Raw genomic sequence first — 16520 nt, forward strand, 5'->3', positions numbered from 1 at the left:
AGTGGAAACCCACAATTCATGCATACCTTCATCCTGGATATGTTTTGGTCTGATTTTAAAATTTATTTGCATGGCTAGTGATGGGCATAGTCTCATAGAAGAAATTTCAAAAGCACCTGTGTAGTGGAAATGAAGTGTTTTAGCCCTTTTGGGAAAACTATTAGGCTCCTTCACACATTTTTGGGAACCTATTTAACTGTGAAAAATCTGATCCTATGTGCCTTAGCTCCTAAGCAGTAAAATGGCCGTAATAAAACCCATTCCTCCCTTAGGTTGTTGCAAAGGTAAATTTGTTAATGTCTCTGAACATCTGATACTCTCGCGATGAGTCCCATGAAGAAGCTCATGAGAAAATTACTAATTCCATCTTTGGCTCAGAGCATAAGTACTGTATGGTAATCAAGTCCTGGGATAACAAACTGGAAAAAGGAGAAAACAAAATACCAAGTAGCTGCTCATGAGGTGAACACTGCTGGCTTGGTACAGTGAAGGAGACAGGGCTCATGTGGATCACGAAATAAAGGACCTTATTGTGATGCACATGCAAAAAGGATTCCTAATGTTTGAGTAGTACTTGACTTTGCAACCTTAGTAATGATATCAGAACACAGTTCTTTTATATGTAATATTCTATAAAGCTTCGGTTGACAGTCATTTGGGAAAATACATTTATCTAACTTGTAGCTCTGCCACCTGTTATTAATACAGTCTACCTAAACCGGAGGCAATACGAGCTTTATTGCACCTCAGGCTGTCATATATCTATATTAGGGGAGTGATGAATGCACTTTTTCTGTTTTCAGAGTTGGCTACCAAATACTTACAATTGAAATCCTCTGGAAAACAAATATGAATCTGGATAATGAGACAAGTCTGCCACGTTGATGAAAATAAATGTAAAATTTATTCTAACAGAGCTTTGGGAGCGCAATCCATTTAGAGGAGTATTGTATATCTGTTCCAACTATCTCACTGTATGGAATATGAAAATGTATTTTAGAATTATGCATGGTATTTTACACTGAATCCAAACTTTAATCATGGTTCAAGATATAAAAGGTAATTTCATAAGAAAAAAAATTCCACATTTTTAGTGTGAAAACTAGACCACCACCCCCCCTCCCCTTTTTTGAAAGATATATATATATATATATATATATATGTTTGTTAAAATGGAAAAAAAATGTTTATTTTTGGGAGCTTTGTGATGTCTTCTGGAAAAGATGCACTCATTATTTATCCAAGTACTTTAGGGCTAAATTAAACAGGGAGTCAATTTTTTTGTGTTTCCTGATAAACCTGGCTGTCCTACATGTTTCTGTGTTTGCTGGTTTCTAGTTCCCATGTCCTGTGGGAACAAAGAGGAATCTATTTTTATCATTTGATTTTCAACATGAGAAGCTTCTTGTAGCTGGCAGGGAAATGACCTTCCTAAAACACTGCAAATCAAAACCTGGCAATTGGTTCTTAAACTCTTTTTGTAACTGATGAGATTGTAGACCTAATCCATATATAGGAATATTCCAATATGAGTGTACTAGATCTGTGTTCCATCTTGTGTTACATGTTGTAAGTCTTTTCAGTGTATTCAGCACGTAATTTAAAGCCTAGTATGTGACAAATGCAAGGTCGTCTAATCTTGTAAAATGTTTGAATGGTATAAAGGGACATTACCAAAATAAAGTGCTGGGAAACAATGAGGAAATAGCCCGGTAGATTGTTCCTCCTGAAGTCTGATAAAAGGTGACTATTGTACTTGCTGGCACATGTGAAAGTGTGTTAAGGCAGCCTGACTGTACTAAGGGTGGTAGCAATAGCACTGAGCAGGAGGCCCACGTTCAGGAATATTTATATCATAGACATGCTTTGTCTTTGCCAATTCCTGTTTCTATTTATCACCCACCTTTCAGCATTCTTTTGTAGCAGGTTGCAAGCTGCCTCGGAAATTCAAATTTGAATTCTGTGTTCTGTAAATCCTTTGGTTTAGGTTGGCTGATTTCTATTTTTTTCTCTTCAAAATAGGTAGTATGGTTTGTCATTTCCCAGCTCTGGGACCTTGGCTGTTCTCCACTAGTTCTGAAGAATAACAGCCAGTGGCTCCAACACTATTTCTGCAAGTTCCATTAGCTCGCTGGGATGAATTCCATCTGATTTCTGTGAATTTTCTTTTGTTGCAATAAACGTATTGTATATTAAAAGATCAGCTATTGCATTACTTAAGAAAGCCTGAGCAAATCTGTCCTACCAAATTTTTTAGAAAGAAGGCTAGGAATGTGTGTATTAGTGTCTGGATGGCAAGTGAGAGCTGGATTTACAAAGGACAACTGAACTGCTGCAGTGATTCTAGGGGACAGAAATGTAACGTATCACATACCAGCAGATGAACTGGACAATGGTACATTTGGAGATGTTGCACACAAATGAATTGTCTTTATAAATAATAACTATTAACCATTATTCTTATTTAAAACTGGAATAGTGACAAAAAAAACCCCTAGTTTTAAAAATCCTTTTATTAAAATTAAAGTTCTTCTCATTTATAAACCTGACTCTTCCCTACTACATCTACTTGATTAGTCCTGCATCTTAGTTTCCAAGTCAAGTTTTAATGAACTTTGTTGTCCTTTCTTCTTGTCAGGTATTGCATACATTAATTATGATATCGGAGATCAATGATTTTTACATTTATTTTCGTAGACTGTATCACTCGATGGCATGATTCTGAAATGCTTTTTTTAGAAGTGTTGCCCTTCAGCTGTAAATTGTGATTCTGTACTTCTTCATTAATTATCTTGGAGTGCTTACATAACTACTTAAGAGAAAATATTAAATGTAAGATGGTTCCATTAATTTAAGAGCAGGGACACTCTATTTAGACTCCCCTTTCCTTGCTCAAGGAGCACACCGTTTTTCATTTTGATAAATGATTTGCCTTGCTATAACTTTTTTAACTAATGGGTGTAGAAAAAAAGCTGTTAAATAAAAATGGTATGACAAAAAAGTGTGACATGCACTTTATTTTATATAGAAACAAATGAATGTAACACAAAGTGATTTTATTGAACTGTAACAAGAAAACATTGGAAGTTCAGTGCTGAATTGGCCTTGAAATTTATTCCTTGTGTAATAAAGATCCCTTCGCCTCCAGATGTAAGTTAAATTATAACCCAAACGGTTAAAGATGAGAGTGCTAGCAATGCAGTGCTATAAGGCATTGGGCTCATTTCCCTTTTCTACAGGATGCAACAGGTGTTCTTACCCTCAGCATCAATATCGGCCTCCTGGATATGGATTGCACTTGGATGTTAATCCAAAGGGAAAACTGCCCCCTCCCACTCCCCGCTAACATGCTTCTGGAGGGGTATTCTAATTGTTGCTACAAAAAGGTCATATCCAGAAATCTACATTTCTTTAACTGTTTATGCAGTCAGGAACAAGTCTATAGTTCCCAAGAAAGTGAGCCCTCCGTATCTGAGTGCCAAATCTCCTTGGTCTCGTGAGGACTCACGCTTCCTGAGCGCAGCAGAAGTACGTGCATGAGGTACATTTACAGGATCAGGCTCCTTTATGGAATCCTTTTCCATGTACGAGTTGATCCATTTTTAAAAATAAGTTATGATCGGCTGCTGTTGAAGATCAGTATATAATAGTGTGGTGAGAATAGTTTCTTACTTAAAATTTTAGCTCTTTCTGTTTTTTAATAGGGCACTGTTAAAAAATATTTCATTTAACCCTGCAATTTAATGGTCTTATTTCAGGTGTGCTACAGTTTGTGACTGATAAACAGTAAGTATCAAGTTTGAGATTTTCAAGGGGGCTGAAGAATAATTACACATTCGTGTCCCATTAAGTTTTGAATGCCTTTGAAAATTTTAGTTATGCTTATCACTGGACTCTACTCAGAAAAGACTGAAGCGTATTATTTAGTGAGCGTCATTATAGAACACATCTGCACGTTGAACTAGCTGAAGAATTAGAACAGTAATCAATTAAATCTTCCCAAACTGGACACCTTTTTCCTGGTTTTTTTTTATCACATCCAGTTGCTCCACATCTTGTAAGCCTACATACATCTCAACCTTTTAACTTGCAGAATTTCAAAGTTCGATCCTAATGTGTTTCAGTTAAGTAATAAAAAGAAATCTATCTGTACAGGTTATTACTGTGAATGTCAATTACATGTATAATATATATATATCACAGGGAAGTTGTTGGTCATTATACATATTTTTTTCTTTTCTTCAGCTTCCACGGCTGCTGTAAGAAGCATTACAAAGCATCAAGCAGTCAAAATGGCTTTCACGTTATTTCCTCCTCTTGGTGCGAAAGGGAAGAACCCGATTGCGGTGCTACCACCATCGGTGCACCCTCTCATGGATAAAAGAGACGGATCCAAGAAATCAGGTAAAAATTTCAAACTCTCAGAAGGATATGAATGTAATGAAGGGCATGAAGGTGCTGCACCTTCCACGTAATCTATTAGAACTGTAGATGTTGGTATATACATCTCCACACAGAAATTTACCACCACCCCCTCTGCCGCAGAAGAACTGATATATACTTTCCAAAAATTGAATTAGTTTACCTATTGGCTTGAAATAAAATCCTTAGTTTTCAGAAGTTTCCAACACAAACCCTGCTAACTCAGCAACTGAACTTCACAACCTGTAACAGTTTTTCTCTATGTATTAATATTAAGAAAGGCATGTTCAGCTGTGGTCTCTTTGAAGGTTCAAATTCAGGGACAGAGCTGTTTTTCTGCCACTTTTGCCCCAGAATCCTAAGCAGAGGAACTCCACATTTACATGCAAACGAATCTGGATGTGCAGAAAGAATCCACAGTGTGTGTGCTGGAGAGGTGAAATGGATAGAGAGAGGGAGGGATGCCTCTCTGGGTTGTGCTAGCGTTGAGGGTACGGTGATACCGCAAAGTCTAAGCTGATACACTTAGTGTGTTTCAGGGCATGATTCCACTGAGAAAGGGACGATGACCACAGTCAGGGATTGTGTGAGCAGCAAATAGGTGAAAATAAAAGGACAAAAAAATCAATTACAAACCTCCACAAAAGGTATGAAGCATGTAGCAAGCTGGTTTTTTGGTTCCTTAATGTCAGAATTACAAGAGGTTTCCTTGTAACAAGCTTGGAGTCAAAGAAAACATCAGACTACAGTCTGTATGGGAAACAGTCCATGATGTGGCCTAATAGCGGCCTTCCAGTACCTGAGGGGGGCTACAGGAAGGCTGGGGAGGGTCTGTTTACAAAGGCCTGCAGTGACAGAACGAGGGGCAATGGCTTTAAGTTGGAGAAGGGAAGATTTAGGTTGGATATTAGGAAAAAGTTCTTTACTCTGAGGGTGGTGGAGCACTGGAACAGGTTGCCCAGGGAGGTGGTTGAGGCCCCTTCCCTTGAGATATTCAAGGTGAAGCTCGACGAGGCCCTGGGCAACCTGGTCTAGTTGGGGGTGTCCCTGCTGACTGTGGGGAGGTGGGACTAGATGACCTTTGGAGGTCCCTTCCGGCCTGGACCAATCTATGAATCTATGAATCTATGTGCACTTCTTGCACCCTTTCCCCTTATGTGGCCAGGTAATAGCAGCCAAGCTGTGTGTTCAAAACTGGAGGCCAAAATCTTGTTGGTTACTCCACCACCTTCATGAGAATTGCCTGCAGTTCGTTTAGGCTCTAAACCTTTTTCTGGTACCTTGACCCAAAGACAGCACTGTTTAGGTTGCACAAAAATGTGGAATTTAAGGACACTGAAAGACAAACGTTCATCTCTGCCAGCATAGATTATTTTTCAACCATGTATATAAATCAGAAGATTGGTGGAAAGAAGGAATAAGTGGCAGATGAGAGTCAGAGCCATCCCTTATCCAGGCAGCATTCAGTGTTCTTGTGCTGCATTCAGATGAAAAGAGCACTGGATTAAAATTAAGACAGGTGTGCTCATCCTTGATGTGTTAACAAGACAGTTGCCCTCTCATGTCACTTTTCACAAGTATCCTTGTGACAGCTGCTGTGCTGAATAAATTATTATTCAAAAAATAACTTCCTAGCTCACTCGAACTTTAAGTTGCAGGATCTGTTTTTAAACTAATTTTTCATTACTCTGTTTTCATAAGTAATAATTCATGACTAACAGCTATAAGCCTCTGACTGAAAATGAAATGTAGAAGGATTTTTTTTTTTAACCTGCAGACAGAAAATGTACTTTTAAGGCAAACATAGAGAAGCTTTTCCCTGGTTTTGATGCACCATTAGCACTATCTTTAACTGTTCTTGAACTGATACTGTGATATACTGAATTGTACTTTCTTTGGGCCACATCCCTGTCTGCTGGAAATAGTCATAAACTCATTGATTTTAATGCAGCAAGGCTGGTATACAATACTTGGAGACAGGTGCCATTTTTGTGAGATTATTGAAGTCTGCCAAGACCTGAACTATTTCAATGCTCTCCTTATGCTAGTCAATATTCTAGATAATGACTTTTCATTTAAAATGCTTATTCAGATCTTTGATAGCATATTGGTCTGTCAATTTTTGATTATAATATAGACAAGAATAGTGGAGGAGACAAAAATAGATCTTCAAATGAGATTATGATGTATATGTTAAGATCTGTCTCGAGGGCTTTCAAGCTTTTTTGCTCAGTGACCAGAGTATTGCATCTTCTTGAGTTACAGCAGTTATTAAACTGGTTGACAAGAGAGATGCAGTAGTTGCCTTGAAAAGAGATTAGTCTATTGAAGTAGGACTTTCTGTAGCTCAGAGACTCCTCTTCCAATAAACGTTTTAGCTCTGGAGAGCCCTGAAAATTTATTGTGTTTTCCACCATTAATACTCATAAACACTACAAGATTCACACAGCCCGGTTTTGCTTACTGAATCTGTTTCTGTGGCTTCTGAGATACACTGAGCTTTCAGCAGATAGCTGTGAAGCAGTGAACACCCACTTACCAACTCATCTGTAGGCAGGACTTTTGCTATTTGGTAAAGATGTAAAACAACATAAATAATCCTTCAACTGTGGTTGCCTTTAATTCAAAAGCGGAAGTTCCCATAGGCGTATATTTACATCATATATTTGAATTACACATGCTGGTGTGGTGTACCATTAATTTCTAATCTGACTATAGAAATTCTACATGTGCTTAAATAAGCAGAAATTAAGCTTTTAAGCTTTTTGAAACACAATAGTTTTTTTCATGTCCTTGATATACAAGGCATGTTTTCATAACACTTCTGCACTTACATCAACTCTTGTTGCTCCTAGATTATCAGTAAGTAGCGTGCTAGCATCTCTTTTAAGGATGAGTAATCTTCATTGTATTTTTTTAACTGGAAAATAGAAGATAATATTAATTTCCTCTTGGAAAAATGACAATACGAAAACGTATCTTCCTACTCAATTTATTTGCCAGCTCTTGTATTCAGATTACTTTACTGATTAAAGAGTTAGGACATCAAGCTTTAATTCACATTGAATTTTGTCACTGTGGTGTTTTGCAAAATTTTCAATTTTCCATATATCCCAGTTTTGATATTTGAAAATGTGAAAGTATTTCAAATTAACTCTTCTGAAGTGCTTTTAGGTGAAAGAAGGCGTGGTTTCCTTAGTTAAATAATGGCATGGGTGATTGATCAATACTTTCATTTTGCTGTATGAGCAATATGAAATAAAATACTAAGCCGTATAACACTATCAATGATGACGTAGAGTCAGATTTTCTCTATTAAGCTTGTGGTACAATATTTCCTTTTAGTAGTTAAAGGAAAGACACAATTTTTTACTTTATCTGATAAAAACAGTCTGATTCCTCTATGGAACCAGGACATGGGGTCTTTTTTTGCAGTAAAATAAGAATTTTTTTCAATGTTTTACTGCAACAAAGAAGCAATACCACAAAAATTTCATGTTATTGTGCTTTCTGGAAATATTTGTACCTTGAAATTCTCAATATTGATAGTAGAGCAGTGGCCTTAGTGTGGTTAATTCAAGTGGAGGCAAGGTTGCAAAAGGTTTTTGAAGAGAAGCCTTTCCTTGAGAAACTAATTTAGAGACCCGCTGTTTACTACCAGAGCCTCTAGAAGTCAATGGAACTGTTTGGTGGTGATTTAGATTAGCCCCTTATGGCTATGTTTACTCACTGCTAGCTATCTCACAGGTGTAAAGAATCTCTGCCAGGGATGTTTTCCTGGTGATATTCAGAACAGAGACAATTCCATCAACCTTTCCTTTTGCTGCTAGACTAAACTGTGATAAGAAGGCCCTGAAAGTACCATGTCCTACCGACTAGGAGAACTGTAATATTGTTTGGAACTATCATGTACGTGAGAAGCAGCTTTATAAACTTGGACTCAGCAATTCCATGGCGAAAGAAAGAAGCAGAGAGGAAGCAATGTAAAATGGGAGGCTGAAGCACTCATACTTCAATGGGTAGAGGATTATTCTCCTACCTGAGCAAGAAAGGATATGGCAGGTGTTTAAATGTCTGTATGTAGTGCATATTAGCTCTTTCTTTTAGCTTTGATGTGATTTTCCCAGTTTAATTTACATGGTATAGCTTCAAAAATAAAAAGAGAAGATATTGAAGAGCTATCATGGCAAGCTTTTCATATGGTGTCGGTTTGGGATAAAGGAATAAAAAGTTCTAATAATATCTTTCAAGCATTAATCTCTGCAAGATGTCGCGAAGACCAGAATTAGAGCAATATGTGGTCTTTGCCATCTTTGACTGTTGTGACTCAAAGACACTTTTGATCACTTAAAAAGAAAATTCAACACTTAAAAAGCACACAAACCAGTAGAATTTCCACAACAATCCAATTCCCTATTTACATCCCAACAGGGTCAATTTTCAATGCATTTCACATAACAAAAAATACACTGTTCTCACGATTGTTTGTATGTATAGTTCTCCATACCCCATGCTGTAAATATACCCCACAGTGTCAGATCCATGCTGTGACCAACAATATATGCCCAGTGGGCAAGGCTAGCAATATCTACTGTATGTTTATATTTTTCCCTTTACATTTTTGCAAGGCTGCTTCTTCCTCTGTCTTAGTCCCATAGCATGGCTTGCTATAGTTTGGGGGATTGTAAAGCTGTCTCTGAAAGGCATATTGGAATGCAGCATTTGGACTCACAAATGAAAGCTCAAGCTCTCTACTGCAAGGCCTTTATTTTCTAAATGTTTGCAGGGTATGCAGCAGGACAGAAAAGCTGCACATCAACACGAAGGTTTGCAGAAGTTGTAGATAATGCGGAGGCATCTTAGTGCCTCACTTAAGGTGAGAATTGTGGCTCTTTTACTACGTGGCATTTCACATTAGAGCACACCTTAGCTTTCTGAGCTGTGCTGGATATCAAAGGAATCTGAAGTAAAATTCAGCCTAAAAGTCCTTTTAAAATATTGGAAATGGCAGCTTGACTGCTCAGAAAGGAATTTTTTTTTTTTCTCAAAAAGTGAAAAATTGTGTTTGAAATTTCTTTAGAAGACGTGAAAAGGGAGATGTCACATCCCTTCTAGTCCTATATGATTCTGTGAATGTGGCACTTGGGTTGGTAATAATTTAGCAATGAAATATATCCAATAATTTGAGAAAAGTCAACACTTCTTTAGTTTTGTGTTTAAGAGGTTCTTGGAGTGGCTGCAGTTTTCTAAAATTTCAGCCATCACATTGCAAAGTCAGAGTTTGAAATCTGACCTGTGTGCCTGTTTGTGACTAGTCAATTAAATCTCACAGTTCTATTTCTGTTTCCTGATTTGATTAACTGATCCCACTGAAACACAAGTAATGGAGCATGAAGACTTTATATCGACTTTCGAATAGGCTCTGTGTTACTCAAGCCTGCTCTTTTGAAGTTTGTTCAAAAGATGCAGAGACATGCCCAAGGTAGAATTATGCAAAAATGCCACCAAGTGCTCAAAGTCTTCTGGGCGTGTATTCGCAGTGCAAAGCCTGAGCCATTTCGAAGTGTTCTTGGTTATCTAGAATCCAGAAATGCAGATTTAAGATAATTTCTAAACTGTTCTACATCTGCTAGGTTAAACTGCTATTTCTTAAATGTAAAGCATAAATAATTGGAACCTGTGGGGGCTGGTATTAGTGTAGCATTTCTTTTTCAGTTTCTGAAAACAAACACAAGGTAATACATCTGCTAAGAACAAACCTAAAGACTTTAATAATGAGAAATAGAGAAATGTGTATATACATATATGCATTTATGTATAAATATATAGTATACGAGCATTATACATATATAATTATTATTTAGATTATCACATCAAAATGATTAAGGAAAGTGCAGCAGCTAAGGATTTTTAAAATATTTTCATTTTTGACTGAAGTAGTTGACATCCTTTTTTCTGCATCCTCTGACTGAAAGATGTCAGTATTCTTCAGTGATACTTTTTTGTTTAAAAATCTCCTTCAATGTATTTGTAGTACAATTTTCAAACCCTTCAAAATAAAAGAGAAAATTTTTAATCAATCTGTCACTTTTTTAAAGTTCTACTTACCTGAAGTATCATTCTTTCATTGTGAACCAAGACAAATTTTAAAAATATCAAAGATAACATCCAAAAATATTTGTAAGTTCTTTTCTTAACTGCTGTTTATTACTGGATTGTCATTTGCTGCTTATCATGAAGCAAGACATAATCCTTTCTAAGGAATGATAATCAAATAGTATCATAAGGAGAATTTTTTTTTTATTTGCAATTACATGACTAAATGGAGTTACTTATCAAACTGGTCAGCCAAGAACATGAATCTTAATTAAAATCCAGAGTTAAGTTAGTCTTTGTTAGAGATTTTATAAAATCAAGGTATCTTACAAAGAGATCATAAAGGATTCCAGCATGAATCTAGATGGAATTCTGCCCTTGAATTAGGGATTTAAAGTTCTGAGAAACACTGTTGATGAATTCATTTCAGAACACGAAATTTTTGTCCTATACTGCAAATACTCTGGAGGTGATTTGTGTCCCAACAGTTACATGCAGAAATCTGTGCTATAAAAAAAAAAAAGAGTGAAAATAATTTTTGCTTGCAAATTAACCAGAATGATGGAAAGTTAGTTTAATCAAAAAAATTCTGCTTTTAGTTACAAGAATATAGAATGAAATTCATCTCCTGAACAGGAAAGATAATTATATTTTCCCATTTATTAACTAGATTACTAGTCCATTCATTAGAAATAATAGGTTTTTCTTATACTTCTTGCCTACCGTTTGAGAGCTCCCTTGAATAAGGATTTCATCATTCATATAAGATAGTAAAATGCATGCAGTTCTTTATGAAGAACTGGTAGAGTAGAAAAACCATGTTATCTTTTAGTCCCTATGTTAAAACATTACATACAAAAGCGAAATTTAAGTTTCATCTTTTGTGGTCACTGGCATAGGTATGCAATCAGTAAATCAAATGATTTGCTAACATTTTTCTCAGTTGAGGGTAGATTGCAGAAGAAAATTCTAAAAGGCATTCAGATTTGACTCTACTGGTTGCAACAAAGCCTTGACTTCAGAGGAACACAATTGCCCCAAAGAAATTACTGCACTGTATTGTATCTATAGCAAATATAAAAAGAAATGCGATTTTAATAACTTAAAATCTTTGGAATTCCACAGCAAGAAGAGTTGTGTTTCAAATTTCTGTTGGAAATGGTACATGTGTAACCCTGAAATCAGATTCATTAAAAACAAAATTTGCGATATTGCAGTTAAAGAACATGATACTCCGGATGATGGCGCTGTAAGGAAGACAGGGTTTCAAAATAACAATTGGTTGTTTAACATCACAATTACCACCTACCCTTCCCAGATAGATATCTGGAGATAGCTTAGTATCTTCCTGATAATTTTAATAAAAGCAAGCCTAGTGTGTATTTGGGGAGAAAGGTAATTGTATTAGGGAGGCTTTTTTTTAAAAAAACCCCACACCCCACATTTTCAGTTAACCAAACACAAATATAGCTTCATGTGTACATTCAAGAAATTTGGTACTGTCTAATCTTGATTCATGCTTGCAGTCCTTAGAATGTGAAATCCATTTGCAAGGCTGATCTCTAAAACCCTAAGGGAGTTATGTTTTATGAAACTAGAAATTCTTTAAATCCTACTTTCTTGACTCTCGAAACATATTTACTGTTTATTACCATACACCTATGTATATTTTTTTGCCTGATCTAACTTTTTAGTGTGCTAGTTTTCACAAGTATGTTTATGTTGTTTTTCTATGATGTTTAAATATTAAATTGTTTTAAAATATGCAAAATATTTAGTGAACGAATTGTCTGGCTTTGAAGTGAATGTAAACTACATTCTTTGTAACCTCCTAAAATGCCTGTTTGCATTTGCTTTGGGTACTATAGGCAAAACATTGCTTACATCTATTTCGATTGATGACAATAGAAATTTTTAATATAACAGGAATCAGGTTGCTGAGTATCTTCTATGGTCCAGGCATTCCATTTTCTAGTATTTATAACTGCTCTCAGGCTTTAAATCACAAGGAGAAATGCTGAAGCTGTTGCTTAGCAAACTCCTTCCTTTATCAGCAGGAAAGGCATTTCAGAAGATATAATTCAAATTAAGAAATTTGAACCAATGATTTCAGCGATCTGGTTGTTGGAGATCCTGATGACATCTCAATACTGGCTGGTGAGTATGATAAATTATTCACAGAGACATAAGAAGCTGCATACCTGCCGTTACTTTCATTGCTTCATCACATAAAACCAGGCTCTGGGATTAATAGACTCATAGATCAATAAAACATTGGCCATGTTATAAGAAAGTGCTAAGCATCAATGAGAAGACAGTTTCTAGTCAAAGTACTAGGAAAATAGGAATCCATTTTTTTTTTTCAGGGCATTTTTCACCCCCCAAAAGTCATTGTTTCTGGGCTTATTCCTGTATCTGATTTGTTTTCTTGAATAGTATCCAGCAGGTGCCATATATAAGACAAATGTTTCCAGTCCTGAGCAACACACTCGAGTTAATAATGCAGTGGCAAAGTTTTAATATTCACTAATCTGTTTTCAGTTGGTTATCCTGAAAATAATGTCTGCTTGCCCTATTGGCAGCTCCAAAGACTCTAGCGAACAGGTGGGGCGTTTTCTTTCCAGGAAATGTCAGTTTGATGTCTGGAAGCAGATGTAGTTTTCCCCGACTCAGTGCGGGTCTATCTTCTAACTTAATAGGAGCTCTAAATAGCTGACAGGTGATAATACATCTAGTCAGCTCAAAGCATATTCTGACTGTACTGCCAGCTAGGAAATGGAAAACTTTCACTTCTGCAATAGTGATCTTAAAGTGATCACCTTTTAGAGCAAGAAATCATGTTTAAAAAACTTTCAGATTAGAAAATCAAGTCAGCCACCTTCATAGATATACGTAACTGATACAGCTATGTGTATAGAAACATTATTTTGTAAAACATGATATACTTCTTACCTGATATTAAAAATAATTTTGAAGGAGGAAGAGATTATTTAAATCTATGTTGTAGGCACCTCTTTAATCAAGGAGGATACAGAAGTCTATACCTAATCTGACTTTTGATGCCAGCTTCAGTGCAAGGACCTAAGCCTAAACCAGTAAGTAATTCTTTTCTTCTGGAATCCCATTTTCCCTTACTGAGAATTTTGGGTCGATCAAGTGCGGCTCTGTGAGTGCAGTTCTCATGGACTGAGAGCTTTTCCCTCTAGGCTCTGGTACTCTTTTGGTGACTTCTGCAGTCATACTCGTTATTCCAAACTTGCATTATTTAGTTCTTCTGAGAGAAGAGGGGGAGAAGAGGAAGATGAGGGAAGGGGAGTTCAGATATTAGTTTTTTTCACTTGTGCTCAATCCTACTGTCTCTCTTCAGTCTTCCCTGGTCTGAGAGAGAACAATCTCTCACCTTCCAATTTTTCCCAGCAGTTGGTCCAGCACTTAGAAAGCAATATTTTCTTCTAGATATAATAATTTGTTCTTTGAGAGCTGCACTGCTGAGGATGCTCAGCTAATACCCAGCTTTCATTCCTGCTCCAGCTAGTTCTTGGTGTATGTTATTTCAAATTGTACACCCTAAAGTGGATATTTGATATCACGTTGAGATGGCATCTAACTCCAGGTTACGGTCAATTCCTGGTTTGGATCACAGCCCACTTAGAAAGTAGAAAATCCATTTTAAGGTTACCAATACAGCACATGGAAGTAAAGAAGATTTAAATCTGAGGTAGCTGTTCTAGCACCATTAATTAGTAGGAGCAACAGTGTAGTGATCAGATTTATGAAACAGAAAAGCTTTTCACATTCCAACCACATGCAAGGCAGATGGGCTGTTTGGGTTAGCTAAAGAAAATCCTGTGGGAATGTAGGATGTAGAAGGTGTGAGAGCTGAGCTGTATTGTAGATGTGCTGACACTCTCCAAGGGTGGTAATCAGGCATCCACAATCACAGACGATCCCCTGTCTCTGAGGCCAAAGCAGTTCTAATATGATAAGAGGAAGATGGAATATTTATGTCTACGGAGATGGTGCACAGGCATGGTGCAGATGGTGCACCAGAGCCTCAGTCTCCTGGGACTGTCCACAAGACAATTCTCAAAAGGAACTGAGTAAAGGCCAAGAGGATGTATGAGGAATGATGCTCACACAGTTTAGGGATCCGCAGATCCTACATTTCCTCCTGAAATGCTTTCAGTCTTTTTTTCACTTAGCAAAAAAGATGGGACCTGTATTCCCTTTGCCTTCCTTGATGTAACCTGGCAATCTGAATTATGAGGAACTGCTCCTTCATACATTTGCATTTGTAGAAAATGTAAACCTGATTTTCATGAGCTTTCTCTGGTATGTAATCATCTTCAATACAGAATATGTTCTTGAATGTGGCAAAATTGCTTAATATATTATAAGATATTAAATCAAAAGAAAAATTTTATGCTACCTTATTATATACCCATTCTGGGTGAGAAAGATCTTGGAGATTTAGTACACGCAAAGAACCACAAGCCATAAGAAGCGAATATTTAAACCTCAGTCCTGCAAATACTGAATTAGATTCCTTTTGTCATCAGGAAATCCAAAATAATTTCACTGTATAGTGGGTAAATCATTTGCCAAACCCCACTTTTTAGAACAACAGTGATTTTGAGCGGTATGAAGTGATATTCTGAATAAGTCACCAGACGATTCTGTGAGTCGGCATCGTGTAGTGCAGGAATGTACATTATGCGTGTAGATAATAGACAGACAGACTGACTGACGAACCAACTGACCAAATTTGTTTGCTAAGTCTGAGATTCAAGGAAAAAAAATTACTTGCAAGTTAAAAACTCCTGAGAAACAAGATTTAAAATAGAAAGGATGACACAACTCTAACAATAGCATTGTGAATGGCGACATTGTCATTCTGAATGGAGATCTGCTTGAGTCAAATTGAATAACAGTGCTCTTTTTCTTCATTAAGGCCATTAAAATCTGTAAGGTTATGGGACCTGGATAGACATAAAGGTTTTAAAAAGCAATGAGGAGAGACTAATGCTCATTGCTGCGTACTTACTTGAAGAGCCCAATTAAGTAAAAGTTTGTGATAATTTGTGCTCTCTGAAAAATCTAAGCAGAAAAGCCTCAATTTTGCTATTGCTTTGGTTCAGAAAAAAACCCTACATTTTCTCTCAGTCTCACCATGTAAATATTACAAATTGGTTTTGGAGTGCACAATGATTTTTACGATTGCAACTGGAGATAAATATTATTCGTGAATAACATCAAAATATAAGAATTCACCAAGATTCTTTTGCTGCGTTTCACTATGCTGTTTCAATGGCATATCTCTGGGAATATTGCAGTTTTCTATTGTTTTTTGAAAGTGCTAATATTAGCATGAAATGTGATAAGAATTATTTAAGAACCTAATTGCATGCTCTCTCTGTTTGGCATTTGAATTTTGGATCTTTGGAATTTGTCTTTTCAGAATGCTTTATTTAGTTTCTATTAACACCCTGTAATTTAATAATTGTAGTGGGAGGTTAAGGAGAATATGGAACAAGGCAAGATTTGCATATTTCTTTGAAACAGGAGTTTGTGATAGGCTCTGACCTTTTTTTTCTGACTGATCTTAAAAAGCAGTTTTGCTAAGGCTGGCGGGAATACCACAGAGCATGGAGAGACCAGATAGGGAGACTATTCATCCTTTATTCCATTCATTTGTCATATGACTAAGGGAAGGCTGAATCAATCAATCAAAGCTCTGCAAAACAGTATTAAGCAATGTAATTCTTGATTAAATCTTGCTTTCAATGTAGATATCAGCCTGAAGAAAAGATCTTTTAAACTAGATCTTACCATGAAAGCAGAAAAAAAGTATAATTGCTTTTTCTGTTGCCCCTAAGACTATGCTGAAAAGCACATCTGAAAAAAATTGTGGCTGTGACTTCATGTTTGAGCTTTTGCCTGTTAAAACATATTACTACAGGCCTCTGTTTTTTGCACTTGTAACCCGAGTAAGAAAATGGCAT

General features: G+C 36.5%; 1 protein-coding gene across 1 annotated transcript in view; it reads left to right on the forward strand.

Annotated features, from left to right (window-relative positions):
* The window catches only part of IQCM (IQ motif containing M), a 38341-nt gene extending 33866 nt beyond the window's left edge, over positions 1-4475 (forward strand). Inside the window, 1 exon segment of the mRNA XM_074154974.1 lies at positions 4246-4475. Coding sequence (XP_074011075.1) covers positions 4246-4475 — 230 coding nt within the window.
* Positions 4476-16520: the final 12045 nt, after the last annotated feature.

This window comes from Numenius arquata, chromosome 10 (genome assembly GCF_964106895.1).
Source record: "Numenius arquata chromosome 10, bNumArq3.hap1.1, whole genome shotgun sequence".
NCBI lineage: Eukaryota > Metazoa > Chordata > Aves > Charadriiformes > Scolopacidae > Numenius > Numenius arquata.